Source organism: Gorilla gorilla, chromosome 1, assembly GCF_029281585.2.
Source record: "Gorilla gorilla gorilla isolate KB3781 chromosome 1, NHGRI_mGorGor1-v2.1_pri, whole genome shotgun sequence".
Taxonomy (NCBI): Eukaryota; Metazoa; Chordata; class Mammalia; order Primates; family Hominidae; genus Gorilla; species Gorilla gorilla.
In genome coordinates, this window is record NC_073224.2 from 21,889,406 (window position 1) to 21,910,617 (window position 21,212).

Below are 21,212 nucleotides of genomic sequence, written 5' to 3' on the forward strand. Positions count from 1 at the left end.
TACATTTTTAAAATTTTCCAATGAGGAGGTGAAGAATAACCCATGCAGCTCACAGACATTTCCTCATGAAAAGGGGAGTTCATGGATGGACAATATTTTTGTATAGAGAAAGCAACTGTCTGGAAGGACCACAGCCAGGAATCCCATCTGGAGCTCCCCACTTTGTTTTTCTAACTGAAAATCCTTTTCCCATAGTCCTTTTGGCTCTGTGACCTCTGCCTCACCCCTGATACGGTGACTCCTCTTTTCTCTACTCATAGTAGAGCACTGTTAGCCCACCCTATGACTATTAACTGTCCTCACAGTGGATTCCACAAGATGTGCCATCACTCTTGCAAACAAAACAGCTCCCCAGATGCAGGAAAGGGTAAGGATAAAGCAATCGAACCCTATCTGTGATGTGGACCAAGTCACATCTTGGACATAACTGTTCACAGTACATGGATTCATTCCCTAAGCCTCTCAGCGGGCATTTTGTTTTCTTTCACTGGCTCACGTGTCTTGTCAATACCCTGTAGCTCCATGATGGCTTTGTTATTAAGGAGAATAAGGGGGCAGGAAGAGTACAAAGTTGGTGGATACATACTCGCAATGACAGGAATACAGTGCTGGCGCTGACTGCAAATGAGAGGACAGCAACCACTGCGCAGACGATGAGATCCCATTTTAAGACATCCGCCTGGAAAGAGAAAACCAGCGGTAAAGGCGACTCTTCATTTCTCTCAGCAACTCTGTGTGACCAGGTAAATCAAGCAGCAGGACATTGACCCAAGATAAACTGTTTTTCCAGCCCATCACTTACCTGACACACTCATTGGCACATACTGGATGGGCTGTTCATTAGCTCCTGCTTAGGGAATTTCAGGAAGACTAAGGTGGGCAGGAGAGTGGTGGGGGAGAGGAATCACGCACTGCAAGGTTAGTGTATGCGTGCTAACCACAGAAAGAAGAAAGGTTTTCTACACAAGTAAGAGGCATGAGGTTCTTGTAAGGTTCTTGTATCTGATCTGTGTTTCCACAAACATAGATCAGATATGAGATTCCCAGAGAGCTCCCCAAAGGGACTTAGATAAGGTCTGATAAAGGAGGTCAAAGTGCTAATCATCTCTACATGGCTTTAGGGTGTCTTGGATTTTAACATTCCAAAAACCTGGCTAAAACAAACAGAAGCCTCTTATACATTTCTTATTGCTTTGGACTAGACCAGATTTTGCATTTTAATTTACCAGTCAGATCACTGGTGAATTAAAGAAACCACTTCAAAATTATTTTTATATATATATATTTATATATACATATATATTTATATTTTTATATATACATAGATATATGCAAGAGGTACACACATTACATGCAGACAATGAAATGTTCAGTAACTCACTAATACTTTTTCATACAAAATTGTAGTGTAAGCAGTGGCTAGGGAAAACAAAGCAAATTTCAATCTGAGAATGCTGTGAATGCAGATAGATGGAGAATGGCCTGTTAGCTCCAGTGGAGCACAATATTGCTGGCTGAACAATCTAAAGCAAACAGGAGGAACCATCACTTCTTTTCTCTCTGTAGAGGTGGATTAGTTATATTACACAATTATTGATCATTTGAAGGTATCACACTGTTACCTGAAAAGTCTGAAACCTTCAATACATTTATACCTCCCTTTCTCATATTGAAGGGATTTATGCTTTTTAAATCACTGTTTTTTAAATTAAAATGTGGGGTTTCCTGCAAGTCATGCTCCTTCCTGGCTTGCTGACCGTATTATCATCCAAAGTGATAAAAAGAAACAGTGAAAAAGTCGGGATCCTAGATTTATTCATAGTAATTAATGGTATCTGATTTTGGGGCAGGGATAACCATAGGAATTTAATTCTGAATCTATGAAATGTTTGTGATCAGAGAAATTCACCAAAAATTTACTTTAGCAACAGGCCATATATTGCCTCCTATCATTCCAAATGCTTAAGAAAGACCAGACCTTTCTAGAGGAACATTCTGTAATTCACTGCATCTTTTGGCTGTGGGGAGATGTTAATTCTTCTCTCCTATTTTTCATTAACATGGTTTTATGTCATTTAAAAATTACTGAATGTTTATCTGAAAGAAGATAAACATTTTCCCGAATATTCTAATTTAAAATCATGTGTTATGTTTAACTGACTAATCGTCTTTGTCTAAAGGGAAAATAGTCGGCCACCAGTATGACTGCTGGAGTGGGGAGGAAGGAAGGCTGCATTTCTAAGTTTCTTAAAGCAGAAGCAGGAATGAGCTCGAATTATTATTAACCTTTTTTTTCACAGTTGGATGATATATGGGAATTCCACTGTGATTTCTATCAGTGTCATGAGTATCCCGTGTAAATACAGACCATTACACAGCCTTTCTCTATTTATTAAAATGTTCTCTCCACCCATTTCTTTTCTATATTATAATTTCTAAATAGCTTATTGAGATAAAATTGGTACCAAAAAGCCACATATATTTAAAGTGCACAACTTAGGCCGGGCGCTGTGGCTCACACCTGTAATCCCAGCACTCTAAGAGGCCAAGACAGATGGATCACTTGAGGTCAGGAGTTCAAGACCAGCCTGGCCAAACATGATGAAACCTCTGTCTCTACTAAAATACAAAAATTAGCCAGTTGTGGTGGCTCACACCTGTGGTCCCAGCTACTCCGGAGGCTGAGGGAGGAGAATCGCAGAACCCAGGAGGCTGAGGTTGCAGTGAGCCGAGATCACACCACTGCACTCCAGCCTGGGTGACAGAGCGAGACTCTGTCTCAAAAAAATAAAAGTATACAACTTAACAAGTTTATATGTATATTTTACATGTATAAATTATATAACATATATATAATTCTGGTTATGGTTTTATGGGGATATATATAAATTATGGGACTATATATATCCCCATAAAACCATAACCAGAATTAAGATAACTAGCACATCCATTACACCCCAATGTTTCCTCTTTTGCCTCTTCCTAATCTATCCCTTTCCTCACTATAGCCTTGACTTTCTGTCTTTAGCGATCCTTCTGCCTCAGCCTCTTGTTTTCATTTTCTAGAATGTTATATACATAGATTCATAAAATATGTATGGTCTGGCTTCTTTCACTCAGTGTACTTATTCTGAGATTCATCCATGGTGTCGTCTGTGTCAATAGTTCATTCCTTTTCATTGCTGAGTAGTATTCCTCTGTATGGATATACCACAATGTATTTATCTATTCACCTGTGGGTAGATGTTTGAATTTGTTCCCAGTTTTTGGCTATTTGCAGCTAAATAAAGCTGCAACAAATATTCATGAACATTTCCCTGGACATGTTATTTCTTTTCTCTTGTGTAAATACCTAGAAGAATGGCTGGGTTATGTAGTAGGTTTAGTCTTAACTTTTTAAGAAACTGCCATAATCCAATTAAAAACTGGGCAAAGGACGTGAATAGAAATTTCTCAAAAGAAGACATACAAATGGCCAAAAAATATTTTAAAATGTGCAACGTCACTAATCATCAGGAAAATGCAAATCAAAACCACAGTGATATACCATCTCATCCCAATTAGAATGGTTATTATCAACAAATGCTGGTATGGATGTGAAAGAAAAGGAACCTTACACACTGTTGGTGGAAATGTATCTTGATTGCTACAGCCATTATAGAAAGCAGTATGGGGAGTTTCCTCAAAAAATTGAAAACGGAACTACCATATGATCCAGCAATTCCACTACTGTGTATTTTTCGAAGTAAATAAAATCAGTATGTTGAAGAGATATCTGCACTCCTAGGCTTAATACAGCATTATTCACAATAGCCAAGATATGAAATCAATCTAAGTGGCCATAAACCAATAAATATATAATATATATAATCACATTTTATATATGATACCACATTTTTTACATATGATATATATGAAATATATATCATATATAGAAAATATATAGAAAATGTGATATACACAAACACACCCCCATGGAATACTATTCAGCCATAAAAAAGAATGTAATCCTGTCATTTTGCAGCAGCAACATGGATGAACCTGGAAGACATTATGTTAAGTGAAATAAGACAGGCACAGAAAGACAAATACCACTGAGTTCACTTATTTGTAGAATCTAAAAAAGCCAATCTCATAGAAGTACAGAGTGGAATAGTGGTTGGTAGAGGCTGGGGAGGGGAGAAGGAAGGGGGAGGAGAGATTGTTCAATGAATACAAAATTATAGTTAGAAAGAATAAATTCTGGTGTTCTACAGGATAGTAGGAAGACAATAGTAACAATATCATAATGTGTATTTCAAAATAACTAGAAGAGAGGATTCTCAATATTCTTACCACAAAGAAATGATAAATAAGTGAGGTGATATTTTAAATACCATAATTTCATCATTGCAGAATGTATACATGTATGAAAACATCACAGTGTACCCCCATAAATGTGTACAATTATGGTCAATTAAAAGCAAAATTAAAAAAAGAAACTGCCAAGCTGTTTTCAAAGTAGTTGTAACTATTTTACATTCTCAACAGCAGCATGTGTGAGTTCCAGTTGCTCCATAGTCTTGTCAATAGTTTTTAAAATTTTAACCATGCTAGTGAATGTATGCCTCCTAGGGCACATTTTGCAGTATCTGGAGACATTTTGGTTTTTACAATTTGAGGAAGGGAAGAAATAATACTGCCATTTGGTGGCTAGAGACCAGGGATGCAGCCAAACATCCTACAATGCACAAGACAGCACCCCCAACCTCCACTTCCCTGCAACCAGGGAAATATTCTGAGGCTCAAAATGTCAACAGTGCTGAGGTTGAGAAACCTTAATTGAGTGGTATCTAATTGTGGTTTTAATTTGCCTTTTCCAATGACTAATGATGAACATCTTTTCATGTACTTAATTTAAAGTATTATTTATAATAGCACTAAAAGTATATTTAGGGACAAATTTGAGAAAAAAAATGTGCAAGACGGAAACCACCTAACATCAGTAAAGAAATGAGAGAAACTAAACAGATAAACTAAATAAATAAATGGCGAGATATACTGCATTCCTGGATTTGAAGATTCAGTATTGTTAATAAGTCAATTCTCACAAAACTGATTGATAAATTCAATGAAATTGTAATGAAAATTCTAGCAGAATTTTTTTTAGAAATGAACATGCTAATTTAAAAATGTATATGGAAATGCAATAGACCCTAGAATAGCTAAAACGACTTTGAAAAATAAAAAGTTGGAGGACATACAATACCTGGTTTCAAGGTTTATTACAAAGCACAGTAACTATGGTATTGATGGTATTGGTGCAAATACACATCTAGATCAATGGAAAAGAATAAAGTGTCCAGAAATACGCCACAACAGATATATGACCAATTGATTTTCGACAAAAGTGCAATGGTGAAATGACAAATCCCCTAAATGAAGAAAAGGATAATCTTTTCTATGAAAGGTGCTGGAACAATGGAATAGCCATCTATAAAAATAAATAAATAAATAAATTAAATTAAATTAAACAATAACAAAAACATCTTGATACTTACTTTGCTGCACATACAGTAATTAACTCAACATCATGAACCTAACAAACCATCAAACTGCTCAAAGCAACCATAAGAGGAAATCTTAATGATCCTGGATTTGGCAAAGATTTCTTAAATGGAGCACTAAAAGTTGGAACTATAAAAGAAAAAATTAAATAAATTGGACATCACAAAAATGTAAAACTTTTGCTCTTCAAAAGACACTTACAAAAAGGCAAGCCAAAGACTAGGGAAAAAAACATTACTACTCATAAAACCCACATTCAACAAAGGACATTTACCTATAAACAAACAACACGCTCCTACATCCCCAGCTGCACATGATAAAAAGTTCTGAACAGACGCTTCACTGAAGGAGATATACAGACGGCAAATGGTAATTACTGAGCTTTTTACTCTTGATGCTAGTTAATGAAACTAGACTGCTCTCCTAATATTGCTGAAAATACCATCAGCAAAATCAAAAGGAAACAGTTGTTTTTCCCCAAAGCCACCAAAAAGCAGATATTATTCTGCTCCAAAAATTTTATCCTGGAAAATAATATATATATATTTTTTGGTGGGAATGTAGATAGGTGCAACTCATTATGAAAAGAATATGGAAGTTCTAAAGAAATTTAAAAATAGGCCAGGTGTGTTGGTTCCCGCCTGTAATTCCAGCACTTTGGGAGGCCGAGGTGGCAAGATCGCTTGAGGCTGCAAGTTCAAGACCAGCCTGGGCAACATAATGGGAACCCATCTCTATATTTAAAAAAAAAGATATTAAAAACAGAACTACCATGTGCCCCAGCAACCTCTCTTCTAGGCATATACCCAAAGGAAATGAAATCACCATGCCATAAAGACATCTGTGCTACCACGTGTATTGCAGCACTGTTCACAATAGCCAAGATGTGGAAACAACCTGAGTGTCTGTCAACAGATAAATAATGGATAAAGAAATTCTAATATAAACGTAAATGGAATATTTTTCAGCCTTTATAAAAAGAGACATCCTGCCATTTGCCACAACATGGATGAACCTGGAGCACATTTTGCTAAGTGAAATAACCCAGACACAGAAAGACAAATACTGCATGATTTCACTTTTATGTAGAATCTAAAGAGAGAGAGAGAGAGTCAAACATACAGAGATAGAGAATAAAACAGCAATTAACATGGGCATGGGGGAGGTAGAGATGGGGACATGTGTGTTAGAAATTATAAAGTAGCAGATATGTAGGATAAACAACTCCAGCGATCTAATGTACATGAGAACTATAATTAATAAAACTGTACTATATTTGGGATTCCTGCAAAATAAGTAGATTTTAGCTGCTTTTGCCAAAAAACAAATAAAAATGGGTAACTATGCGAGATGATGGATATGTTAACTTACTTCACTATAGTAACCATTTTACTATCTATATGTACCTCATGACATTGTGTTATATACTTTAAATATACACAATAAAATCTCTTTAAAAAATAAAAATATCTTTAAAAGGAATCTTGTAAAACACCTGAACTTCAGAGCTTGCTACTCTGTCCTGTGAAAGCAGCCTTTAATAAGCTCTAACAAGTTTGTAATTTTGGTTGGTTTTCTTGTTAAATAACTTTTTGCTCATTTAAATGTATATACCTTTCCACCTTCTATAAGATATAAATATATGTAGGTTTTTTCAGGTAGGTATATTTTATTTTGATCCTAGTTTTGTAATATAAAAAGAGAATTTACTGGTACTGCCCTCTTCCTTCACGTTTGAAGGTTAAAAAAATCTGGGACTCTGTTAAATTACTTATCTAAAAAACAAGAGCTTAAGTATCTGTTTCCTTTTAATAAATGTCCTATGTCTTAATAGTGAATTCTACTATGTTAGATATTACAAAAATGAGTGTGAAAGGGAATATACTGCAAGATGGAAGCAAAATGCAAATTTAGGTCTTTGTAATATTTATTATTAAGTTTCCCATTATAGAATAACATAACACTGCAGCACCCTAGAACATAGAGAAGAGAGGGGGAAATCATTCACAATCATTATAGCTGACATTAACGGTATTAGCATTTTTGTGTTTTCTGAGCCAGTATTTTTCCTGTTGATGTTAAACCAGGCTCTAGCTATAATCATTATGTATATGAATATTTCTATGCATATTTTATAAGTATCTAATCTTAGTGCAAATAATTTTCTACCTTTTCCACAGTATTTTCTTTTGTAAGCTATATATACATAATTGTATAGGCTCACTAATATCATTTAGTGGTTAAATAATTTTCCATCTTCTGATATCATACACATACAATGCCATAGTGATCACTCAAAACACTAATTTAGTGAATGAAATTGAACGACTCATAGTGCAAACATCCCTTGACTGCTACTATTAGGTTGCCTTCCATTGTTTACCATGATGAATTATGCTGAAATCATTATCTTTATATACTAAATTTTTTTCATATTTTGAATTAATTTCCTAGAAAAACTCTAGCAAATACATTTACTCTATCGTAGGTTGTAAGCATTTCACAATCCTTGATAAATTATGCTTTTCCAGATGATAATAATTTACATAAACACAAATGATGTCTAAGAGATTTCATCTTGACACAATTGGCACCATCACTAATTTTTCCAGTGCTAATGATGTGTACAAAAAAAAATGCCATCTCATTTTAATTTGCATTTTTAAATTCGTAATAATGGTAATTATTTCATACATTTACTTAATTTGTTCCTAAATTTTATATAAAATTTCAAATGGCTTCATTTTGGAGCTCAGATATATACATATTTGTATACAATTATATACAAATGATACATATATAATTTGCCTATAGGGTTTTAAAAATCAAATTATAAGGGTTGTTGGTATTAGAAAGATATTTAACTTTCCTAAGTTTGCCACAAGTACTGTATCAAATTATTTAAATTTTTCCACCTTTTTTTACATACAGAAATTTAAAATTTTTATGTTCTTAAATCTAACTCGGGGTATTGTGTGTGTGTTATTTATTTTATGGATCCTAAGTCTGAAAAATCATTTTCTCTGTATATTTTGGATAAATATTTGATTTTATTTAATATATTTTTTGAAAATTTATTTTACTGTTTTAAAATGTGACACAGGTAACCATAAAGTGCATATAATAAGTATGTACAGTTTAATAATTATAAAGTGAACACCTCTGTAACCACCAACTAGTTCAATTAATCTAACATTTCCAGCATCCTAGAAGCTTCTTGTATGTGGCTATCTGATCAAAAATCCTTCTCTCGCCTCCTGGAGGTTCCCATCAACAATCCTGACTGGTGAAAATCATTTTCTTGCTTGAAAAAAAAATTATTTCACTACTTACGACTTAGGTATGCAACTGTAAGCTGTTTAATTTTGCCCATTTTTACTCAATATATTGTACCATACTATATGCATTATTTTGTGTCTTGCTTCCTTTGCTCAACATTACGTGGTTAAGATTCACTCATGCATTGCATTTAGCTGTAATAAGTTTATTTCCTTTGCTGTAGAATACTCATTTGGCACTTTCATGAAAAGGTGCTATTATGAACAATTTTATATGTGTATTTTGGTGCAAATGTGCAAGACTTGCTCCAGAATAAGTACCTAGGAGTAGAATTGCTGGCTGCAGTCTATTCATGTCTTAAACTTTATGTTATCAAACTTTTGTCCAAAATGTGTATACTAATTCACACTCCCACCAGCAATACATGAGAATTCTCTTGCTCTACACTTGTCAACACTTAGTACTGTGAGAACTTTACATTTTTTTTAGTCTGGTAGTTTTGAAATGGTAAGTCGGTGTGATTTTAATTTGGAGTTTTCTGATTATTAATGAGGTTGCCCATATATTAATGGTTTTTGGCCATTTATATTTCCTCATTTGTGAAGTGTACGTACAAGTCTTCTGCCTATTTTCAATGGAGATATCTGGTTTTCTTATTAATTTAGAGGAATCTTATATTCATCTAGACACTAGTCTCTTTTCTGTAAAATTTAAAATAATAAATCAAAGGTCATAATTTTAATTAATTTGAATCTTTTTGTGTTGTTTTAAAAAATTATTTCCTACACTGCTATCGTAAAAGTAGTTTCCATTATTATGACTCTAAGTGCTTTCAGGTTTTATTTTCTCATATTTAGGCTTATAATTTACCTGGAATTGACTTTTAAGTATAGTATGACATATTAGTCCAATTTCCTTTTGTTATTTGTGAATAACTTCTATTTTTTAGTTTTCTGTTTTTCCCTCTGTTTGGATTTGGAAGCTACATGCTTTGTTTGTATTCCTTTAGTAGTTGCACAAAACATTCCAACATGCATACCTAATTTATCACAGACCAAAGTTAATGGTACAGGCTGAGCAGCCCTCATTTGAAAATCCGAAATGCAAAACACTCCCTTCCTTTGAGCGTCACGTTGGTGCTCAAAATGTTTTGGATTTTGAAGCATTTCAGGTTTTGGATTTTTGAATTAGGGACATTCAATCTGTATCTTTATTCTTCTCTTGGACATTAGTAAGACCTCTGACGACTTGAAGTTCATTTCTCCTCTCGTCTAAACTTGTATATTATCATAGTCATGTATTTTCATTCTACCTTACATTTTTTAAGCCAACTATATAGCCTTATCATGGTTTAATGCAGTTAATATTTACTCAGGTTTGCCAACGTACCTGCCACTTTCTTTTCTTTTTGTTCACTTGCAAATCAGATCTTCCATCCAAGACCACTTTTTTTTAAAAATCTTTTGCTTTTCTCCTCAAATTACTTTTAACACAAGATCACTTTCTACTGAAAAATACCTTCAGAATTACATGTAATGAGGGTCTCTGAGCTTTTGTTTTTCTAAAATTTATTTTGCCTTTATCCTTAAAAGATATTTTCACTAGGAGTAAAGTTCTAGCTTGGTAGTTACTTTCTTTACACATCATTAAGTATATCCAACAACTGTCTTCTGGCTTCCATGAGGGATCTTGATAAGGGAGCTTGCAGCCTCTCATCCATTTGAATGAGATCTGTTCATTCTGTTTACCTGCTTTAAGTTGGTCTGTGTGCTTGGCATGCTGCATTTTCACTATGGCTTGTCTGGTGCGGATTCTTTTTTCTTTAATTTACCCTACTTGTGATTCACTGAAATTCCTGAATCTCAAGATAAGTGTCTTTCATCAATTCTGGTAAACTCTCAGATATTATCTCATCAAATATTGATTATGCTTCGGTCTCTCTTTTTCTAGGAATTCTGATTGGATATGTTTTAGATTTTCTCACTCTATCCTTCAAGTCATTTCTCTTTCATATTTCTTGATTTTTTTTCTTTTGTCAATTAGTGTTACGTTCTGGGTACTTTCTTCTCTCCTTATCTTTCAGTTCACTAATTCTCTCTTCAGAGGTATCTAATCTCCCATGTGTGGGGTGTGTGGTGGTGTATATTTCAATTGATTCATTTGTTTATTTGTTTGTTTAGGAAATTCTATTTGGCTCTCTTTCAAACATGCTGGATTGTTTTAAATATTTTCTATGGTCTATAAATTTTAAAACTTGCCTTTTACTTCTTCAAGCATAATAAGTATAGTTGTTTTAAAATCTGTGTCTGATACTTCCAATATCTGAAATATTTGCAGACCTGTTTCTGCTGGTTCCTTATTTCCATGTGTAGGTTACAATTTTTTTATAGTAAGCTGTGCATTTTCTGTAAAAAAACTGGTTTGGGAAACATTTGGACAAGGCAACCCTCTAGAAAGGATTTATGTTTGTTTCTGCCATGAGGCGTTTCCAATTGGGTACCACGTTAAATGTCTTCATAAATTGAGGGATTTGGTGCCATCTAGTTGTTTGAACTTGTGCTGCAAATCCATGCAAACTTATGACTTCTCAAGGATTCTCTTATTCTGCTCAATCATGAGATGAGTCTGCTTGCACTTCCTGGTGTGGAGGGTGGTAGAGATGACTTCCTGAGGATCATCCTCACTCTGAGAGTGTGGCACTTTGGTGTCCCAGGCTGATGATCCATGGTCTGGCATTGGACACCCACCTGGGCTTCAATTCCTGTTCTCCATAGTTCGAGGTCTGAAAAACAAGGCTTAAGGTCCCCAGGTTGGGCAAATGCTCTTGGGGAAAAAGCAGCTTCCTGCCCTGCTTCCTCCAGGTACTCCTGTTCAGTAAGATTTTTAGCTGATAATTCCTTATTGTTTTGTCAGGTTTTTTTTTGTTACATTCAGGAAGAGTTTTTTTGTATTTTATTCAGAATTTTTAGTTTTAATCAGCAGTAACCTGCCATAATATCAGAAATGAAAAAGTCCCACGTGACTTTCCTCGTTTCCTTTTCCCTCTTCCTCTCTCTCACTTTCTGAAACTCTTAAATCCCTCTCTCATTTACATTGGTGTCTGGCGAGGGACTAGCACATAAGATTCGTTCTTCTTTCCCACTGCTAAACAATTACCTCAACACTAGACTCTGAAAATCAATTTTTGATTGTGACATTTAATTTTGACATAATACATTCATAAAAGAGTCTGTCTCCTTTCTGTGTTTTTCTGATCCACTAATCCCATTCTCTGATCTTGGATAGTCTCATACTTTTCTCTGATTATTCAGTCTTCACTCTTTTTTTTTTTTTTCTTTTTAAAGACAGAGCTTCACTCTTGTTGCCCAGGCTGGAATGCAGTGGCGCGATCTCGGCTCACTGCAACCTCCACCTCCCGGGTTCAAGTGATTCTCCTGCCTCAGCCTCCCAAGTAGCTGAGACTACAGGCATGTGCCACCACACCTGGCTAATTTTGTATTTTTAGTAGAGATGGTGTTTCACCATGTTGGCCAGGCTGGTTTCGAACTCCTGACCTCAGGTGATCCACCCGCCTCGGCCTCCGAAAGTGCTGGCATTATAGGTGTGAGCCACCATGCCCAGCCCAGTCTTCACTCTTAAATCTAAAAGTGCTAAGTTCCTTTTTCTTATGCTTCTTTCTCAAGTTTTTAAAAACTATTAGCTGCTATTCTTCTAAAGGAACCTTAGAATCATTTCTCAATGTTGGGAATATAATGCCTTTGGAACTGTTTTGAATTATATGAAACCTACAAATTCATTACAAAGAATTGGCATTTTGTAAATCTCAGCCTTCCTATCCAAAATCAGGTTATATCTATCTCCACTCATTCAGAACATCATTTACATTTTAATAAACTGCGGTAGTTAGTTTACTTTATTTGTGACACTACTTGTTAAAATCATTTCCATTATCAAATCAGATATTTTGTTGGTATTGTGAGTTGGATCACATTTTCATAGGTTATTTCTGGTATGTTAGAAAGTTCTTGCTTTTCTAAATTTTCTTTTCTCTGGTTGTATTTATGAATCCTGTTTATCATAGTTGATTATATAGTATGCACAGAAAAGTTTTATATACACATATAAATCAGCATTTTTTTCTTTTTCTCTTTGCTCTTTACTCTTTACTATTTTGCTTTCCATTTTATATATACATAAAACATAAATATATAATTTAAATTTTATATATAATATATAAAATTATATATAAATATATTTAATTTATATTTTATATATAATAAATTATATATTATATGTAATATATAACTTATATTTTATATATTATATAGTATTATAATAAATATGTATTTAATTTATATTATATATTATATAAAAATTATGTTATATATTTAATTTATATTTTATATAAATTATATATAATATGTAATAGATAATTTCTATTTTATATAATGTAAAATAGCAAACTATTAATATTATTGAATATTGTTTTAGAAGTTCTGGCCAGTGTAAGTCTGCAAAGAGAAAAAAATGAAAAATTTATATATAAATTTATATATAAATTTTTGGATTTATGGTAAATCCGTGCATGTTTAACTAAGAAATGTATTAGCTTTTCATATACTGAACATTTTAAATTTACTGTGGCATTTTATATAGTACTTCACACTCCAACTCTCAAAGGAAGCTTAAGAACCCCTGTTCCAACATTCCACATCTAGCAGCATGGGACCAGAAAAATCTAGATATTATAACCAATGATTTAGGAAAAGACTGTTTGAATTTTACACATAAGAATTAAATAGGCTTTTTTTTTTTGTTTCTAGGAACTGAAGAAAATTGATACAGTCAAACAAACAAATCTAAACATAATAAAGGGTGTTGAAAATGACAAAGATATGAAAGTTAAAAGAGTCTGTGCTAATAAGACAAACAGAAAAAGACTAACCAGGTAAACCACTAGTGGAAAGTTTATATCTTTATTAAGTAATGAATTTTGGTGATAAACTTTGTGTGCATAACTTATCTTGCTCATATGCAAATGTATAGGCCCATTGGTATATCTCTGTTTCTAGATCAATGTTTCCTGAAGTGCAATCTGTGGATCACCTAAACAGAATCACCTGGGTGAACATTCTTGTTAAAATGAAGATCCTCAGACCCCCTCACAGGCCAGATGAATCAGAATATGGGCAGAGGGCTAGAAAACTGAAATCTAATGAGGCTCCCTGAGGGGTTCTCATACAAACTAAAACTCAAGAAGAGAGACAGACAGATAGAGAAAATAAGAGCTGGAGACACAGAGAAACAAAATCAGAGATAATGGGGGGGGTGGTGTTTATGCTTGCACAGTGTCACAGAAGGTATTATATCAAACTCTAAAAGCTGAATGTGATATTCCCATTAAAATATTATAATTAGGCCAGAGACTTTTCAGAGAAATTAACACAAACATCTTATTAAATCACCTAACAAGTTATGTGCTCCACAATGTACAAAGCATTTCAAAGGGCATGAAAACCAAGGGAGGCAACACCTAGCCCATCACATCTAATTATACCAATGAAATACTATCAACCTCTGCTGGGCAAATTTCTTGTCAAATTTCTGTGTAATTCCTACATTTTTTTTAACAGCAATAAATCAGAAAGTAGAAATGCATCTTCATTAGTCATGAAATCAAGGAAGATTGAAGGGCATAGTTTTTCTCAGATATCCATGGGGAGACTTTTGGGTAGACTCTGGGCCACCCTACGGCTTTTACAGAAAATGCTGTAGGAACGTCAGTTTGACCTTCTCCCTGTAAGTCTCCTGGTATAAATATTAGAGGTCAGGTTGTGGATGCTAGGCTTATGTCTAATATTTCTCTTTTTTTAAAGCTGCCGTCTCATCAGGCCCAGCTGCTTTGACTTTTAACCTGCTTTTAAATGTATCTCTGCTCCTAAAATTCATGAACTATGCCCTTACTCATATTAAGTGATTTGTCCTTTGATTCCCTTGTAGTGGAAAAAAAGCCTTAATACTAGTTTGAATTCTGACCACACTCAAAGGCACAAAAGCTGAGTATGAATTTTTTTAAGGCTATCATGTTGGCTGTGAGTCCTAGACATCGTCTTGAAATGGCGGACTGCAATTAAATTCATCGAAATTCCATGAACTGTACTGAGCACCCACTGTAACACCAGGCACTGGTTCTGTGGATATCAAGACAAATGCGACACAGTCCTGGCTGGATCAACAGACTATTCTCTTTTCCTTTTATCTGTCATTCCTAAGAAAACCAGGAAAAGTGTGAGTCAAGGACATCAGAGGCTCCAAGCTCAATACTCAGATGTATGGGAGCTTACACAATTAATGAGCATTGTGTTTCAAAGTATGAATGTTTGTAAGTTGATACCAAAGAAACTACATCTGCTAAGAGAATTTTTGAAGCTGTCCAGAGCCATTATCCTGGTGAACAAGGAAATGGCATCATTATTTTATAGTTGTAGGATTATCTTGTTCCTTCCTTTCTCTCCTTCTTCCTTTTCTTCTCCCGTGCTCCACCCAGTGTGGTTGCCCCCTTCTCTGTGACCCAGCCATAAGTCTAAAGTCCAAGGGCCCCAAGCAGTGGCTATGCAGACAGCAACTTCGAAAGAATGCTCTGAACTAAGCATGGTGCTTAGGGGAGAAGATGTGGAGAACAGCTGTGTGTGGACCACATCAGGAGGGCAGGCTGGCTAAACGTTTATCTGACAAGCTTTCATTCGTGCAGAGCCCACCTGCTGTTTGGTGCCAGCAATACACAAAACGGACTGAATGTGATTCATGTGACTATCCTGGCAAACTGCAGCCACCTGAGGGCCACCTAAGTGGCCACACCATGTGTGCACAACAGCCACCATCAAGATGCTCTAGGCTGGGGGCAGTGGCTCACGCCTGTAATCCCAGCAATTTGGGAGGCTGAGGCGGGCAGATCACGCGGTCAGGAGATCGAGACCATCCTGGCTAACACGGTGAAACCCCATCTCTACTAAAAAAATACAAAAAATTAGCTGGGCGTGGTGGCGGGCGCCTGTAGTCCCAGCTACTCGGGCTGAGGCAGGAGAATGGTGTGAACCTGGGAGGCGGAGCTTGCAGTGAGCAGAGATCATGCCACTGCACTCCAGCCTGGGAGACAGTGAGATTCTGTCTCTAAAATAAAAAAAAGATGCTCTAAAGGGCTTGTAAAAAAATAAAGCAAAGGTTCCTCTTCAAAGACTTTCCTCCCCATTTAATTAGGAATAAATAGTAACTTCTCTTAGAAGCAAAATTTATTCAAAGACCTGTGCTGACATTCTTAAATATCTGCTAGCCGTGATAAAGAAATCAATGTACTTTATGTTCTTAGCTCCCACAATTTAGCCTAAATACTTGCCCTGGCATGCTTATACTGGTCCAAGCAAGCATTAGGTCATAGCCTGATCCTCTTCCTTATTTAAAGGTGTTTTTACCTTTCTTAGCATTCCACAAGTTACTTCCTCCTTCCTTTGTTCTCCTCTATCTACCTTTGCTTCCTTTAAAAAGTTCTAAGTTGCTAGCCAATCGGGACAAATATAGAATGTGAGGTCCCGTTCCAGCCAATGGAAACCGGACACAGCAGTAAGGTGGATGCGTCAGGTTATAAATGACCCTGTCTCCTTTGTTCGGTGTACTCTCATGGCAAAACTGCTGGCGAGTGTACCCTTTCTGCAGAAAGTATAAAAATGGCCTTGCTGAGTAAGTTAAATTTACGTTCAAGTGCTATTTCTTTACGGCACCGGATAACAAGCATTTCAAATAGGGCTGCACCTGGCAGGCAGCTCAACAGCCCAGTGTGCCAGGTACCAAGCGAGGTGTATCTTTCTGTCCTAGTCCTTCTCATGTCCACCTGCCTAGAGCTCCATTGAGAGCCTGATCTCTGCTGAAAGATGAGGCCCTCCTATGCTACATTACACAATGCAAATGTCTCACCACTGAATCTTTCATCTTCTTGGGGAGAGGGTCGGCAGCTGACTCTTCCAGATTTTGATGTAAAAATTTAGGAAACAGCCTGCATTGGATGAAGGACCTGAAAGTGGAAAAACACAATACTTCATTAAAGATGTTCCTGGGACAGTGTTTTCGGTAAATAACTTCACCTTAGATCTCACACCCACACATGACAAAAACAAGTGCTCTCTTCATTTAAAAATTTATAATAAAAAGAGGTGCATGTTCAAGTGATCATAAAGATAGTGTTTTGATTTGTAAATTTCATCCTAATGAGAGCAGTCAAGTACCTTAGCAGTATCATTGCCCTCTACTGTCAGCAGTGGGACATGGGGAAGGTCCTCCATCTCTGCTAGCCCACTAGGGCTTCATCTTCACAATTAGCAGCAGAAAGTGAACATTGCACTAATACAATTGACACTAAAAATTGTGTGAACCATGTTTAACTTTTCTTTCCCCCATTTTTCATGCCTTTCACACTACTGCACCTAATAGCCTAAAATTATGGTGTCTCTGGTCCTCAAAGAGTTATGGTTATCTTAAAATCTTTCATAAATTTAAACAAATTACATAAGATGCTACTGTCAATATCTTAAACTCACTGTGGCATCACATGAAAGATTTCCAGTTGCCAGAGTACACGTTACCAAAACTTAAAGATATGATTAAAGGGAAGATTGTAATGTATACTTTCACATTACTAAGGATTACGTTAAATACATTTTAACACTTTGGTGCAAATTTCACTTTAAATCCAGAGGACATTGGCCAGATTGGGAACAACAACAACAACAAAACAATAAAATCAAACAAAATCTTTCTTTTCAGAGGTGCTGGTTTAGTCTCCCCAGGGTAACTGCCTAGAGTAAAGGCAGGGATGTAGTTAATGGATCTAGAGAGGGTATTGTTGAGGAGGTAGCTTCTTACCCAGCTCACTCAAGGGAAAGTCACAACAGGGCTTGGGTGCTATCGGCCATCTGTTCCTGCCACTGTGCATTTTACTCCAAAATCAAAAGAGCAAAATTAAAATGTTTGCTAGATGTTCACTTTTAATTGTTATTAGTTTCTGGCTGGTCCTGTATTTCTCCTTCCCTCCTCTAGTGAGTGACCAGTTAGTTTAATAATGAGAGTCAAATCACAATGGGCAGTGAATTGCTGTCTGCCCATCTCAGTCAGGGCACAAAGCTGCAGGAACTATGCCCCCAGCTCAGTGATGAGAGAGCACAGGCATAGACCACTCACATGAGTACAGATGGGTCACTGCTCTGACGGCTCAGATGGTAGGAAAGGGCGACCAAGAGGCCACAGAAGGCCGAAAACAGTGCCGGGATGTGTTGCATGCTCCACGGTTCCTAAAGAAAAGATGTCAGTTAGCCAAGTCACTCCACAGCTGTGTGAATAGCAGGATCTCTATCAGACATTTAGAAATATCCCCAAGGTCCAGCTGGATGGATGAGTTATTCCCATGATCATTCCTGCCCATGGACATATAAGCATCTGGTGGGCACACAAAAAACTCACCTGTTGGTTTATAGACATTGATTTTGATAAGGAACTTTTTGACTAATTATACATACTTATAAGAATAAAACTGAATCTTTCCTGAAATTAAGCTTAGAATGTTCTATAGAATGTAATATTAAACATGTGTCACTCCTCTGAATTCAATATAATAATTAACAATTATAATAATTGTATTTCTCAATGTTTATTAATTGATGGTCTAAATGGCATAAAAAATGTAAAAATGACATGAGATTAAATAGACTAATGAACTGAAAACTTGATAAAGATTGTAGAAAGTAGAAAAGTTCCTCTTCAAAGCTTGTCTTGGTTTAAAAATAAAATAATAGACACTAGGAATAATAGCTTCTTACTCTAAAGCCTCCTATCAACTATCAGTTCTTACGCTTTAGCCCAGTTAGTTGCTTTGGCTTACTCAAGCATGTCTGGACAGGCCCAGGCAAGTCTTAGCTCATAGCTTATGCGCCTTCCCTATTTGGAAATGTTATTGCTTCCTTAAACCTTTCATGAGCAACTTCCTCTTCTTTGTTCTCCCTTGCACTTACCTATTTAGGAAAGTGTTAAGCTATTAGCAAATAGGGTATCTGTTTAAGACTGTGAGGTCCAGCTCCAGCCAATGGATGCCAGACACAGCAGTAAGGACGACCCAAATGTGTAAGGGATAAATATGTCTGCTTTTCCTTTGTTCAAGCATGCTCTCGCCATTGTTCCATCTGCGTAGAGCACCCTTTCTGCAGAAAGTAAAAATGGCCTTGCTGAGAGAATTAAATTTATGTTCAAGTGCTATTTCTTTGTGCCACCAGGGAACAAGCATTTCTAACAAAGATTAAAGATAATCACCTGAGGAAAGAGCAAAGTTATTTGAAATGAAAAGAGGCACTTCAGGTTTAATTTGATAGAAGCACAGATATCAGTTATCAACACATTGTATTCGGCCTGGCAGAGCAGCACATGGGAAATACATGTTACCACCCCAACCAGTGTGGTGGCCTGGGACTGCAGCTCCTCTCCCACACATACCTGCTGCTCCCACCAACACAAACATGTCTCTCATACACCAAGAAGAAAATGTCTACATATTTAATCTTCTCAATCACCATCAGCAGAATCACTGATGCCTTCTGAAAGCTGAATTTAGTCAAGAACTTAAATACTTTTCTGTCAAGATTTTTTTTTAAGATGGGTTAATTGTGGTGCTTATAATGAAATCTACAAATGAATGAGTCAAGTGTGCTTAGCAGTTGTCCACTGTAACTGCTAAAATAGTCTGGAAAAGCAAATGATACACTGGATAGAGCAAGTGATTTTATTTTTACATGCTTCATTTTCCTAGAAATTAAAATGTATTTCTTTTATCTTCCCCATTGTGGAAGTCTAAATGCCTGACAGCAGTACCTGGAAAGCAAATTGCAGGGAGCTGAGTCTTCCTGAGGCTGCTGAGCTGCATGGCTACAAAGTCAGGAAGTAAGACTCACTGCCTCCAGACGCACTCTCCACACAGCTCCCCACACCAGGACACCCTGCATGCCTCTCAGATCAGCTTCCCCGAGGGTGGGGTGCCTTTTCCAGCACTCTAAGGTACCATGTCTGCATTTATTATTTTTCTAATTCTGTGCAGACGTCTTCCCCACCAATTTTGTTGAAAAGCTCCAACCCAGTGATGAGGCATCCTGCACGGACCTCTTCTTTCTTTGGAGTTTTCATCAGCAACGCCTTCCCTTCCAGTGCCCAAGGGAGAGGTGTACTTCCTCCTTCCCTGAGCCCAACTCTCCCCTCACACTAGGATGTCCTACTCTCTTTTCATTGGTCCCCTCTGCCCCGCCTATAAAAATGCTCAAGTTGCTTTTTTATTTTTTTTTTGAGCTGGAGTCACTCTCTATCACCCAGGCTAGAGTGCAGTCATACAATCTCAGCTCACTGCAAACTCTACCTCCCGGGTTCAAGCGATTCTCATACCTCAGCTTCCCAAGTAGCTGGGATTACAGGCACACACCACCACACCCAGCTAATTTTTTATTATAGTAGAGACGGGGTTTCACCATGTTGGTCAGACTGGTTTCGAACTCCTGACCTCAGGTGATCTGCCTGCCTCGGCCTCGCAAAGTGCTGGGATTAAAGGGTGAGCCACCATACCCGGCCAGTTGCTGACATCTTTAACAAATAAAAAAAGTCCTCCTTCCCCTTGATCCAGTTGCCCTTGAAAGCTACTGTACTCTCTTAGTCTGTTCAGGCTGATATAAGAAAATATCATAGACTGGGTGGCTTATAAACCACAGAAATTTATTTCTCACAGTTCTGGGGGCTGAAAGCCCAAGGTCAAGGTGCAGGAAGGAGAAGGTTTGTTGTCTGGGGAGGCCCTGCTTCCTGATTCCTAGATGATGCCTTTTTGTTGTGTTCTCACATGGTAGAAGATGCAAGAGAGCATTCTAGGGCCTCTTTTACAAGGACACTGATCTGATTCATGAGGACTCCTCCCTCAATATCTGTAATCACCTCACAAAGCCCTCGCCTCCAATACCATTACATTGGGGATTAGGTTTCAACATGAATTTTGAGGGACACATTCAGTCTATAGCATAGACTATCCCTCTTTTTTATTTCAGTGCCATCTCAGCCTTTTGAAGGTCTGAGCTCCACATTTCACTCCTGGTCATCAGTGAATGACTCAGTAGTCTCTGTCAAGCCGGGTAACTCCCATGAGTGGAGGTCCTACCATGAGCTGTGTGACACTGGCTAAGTTACTAGACATCTCTGACCATTGGGTTCCTCTTCTTTAACAAGGGAAAACAATACCTACTCAATGGTTGTTGTGAGGGTGCTTTTCTGTAACCCAGGTGATTTAAGTTTTTGACATGGGAGGGGTCAATGCAGCCCCC

General features: G+C 36.7%; 1 protein-coding gene across 3 annotated transcripts in view; it reads right to left on the reverse strand.

Moving 5' to 3' along the window:
• PCNX2 (pecanex 2) overlaps positions 1-21,212 on the reverse strand; it is a 344,391-nt gene that overhangs the window by 178,092 nt on the left and 145,087 nt on the right. For all 3 annotated transcript variants that reach the window (XM_063707871.1, XM_055372884.2, XM_004028606.5), the window contains exons 16-18: positions 18,055-18,164; positions 16,795-16,891; positions 587-679 (exon numbers count right to left, since the gene is read on the reverse strand). In XM_063707871.1, coding sequence (XP_063563941.1) covers positions 587-679; positions 16,795-16,891; positions 18,055-18,164 — 300 coding nt within the window. The remainder of the gene's footprint in view (positions 1-586; positions 680-16,794; positions 16,892-18,054; positions 18,165-21,212) is intronic.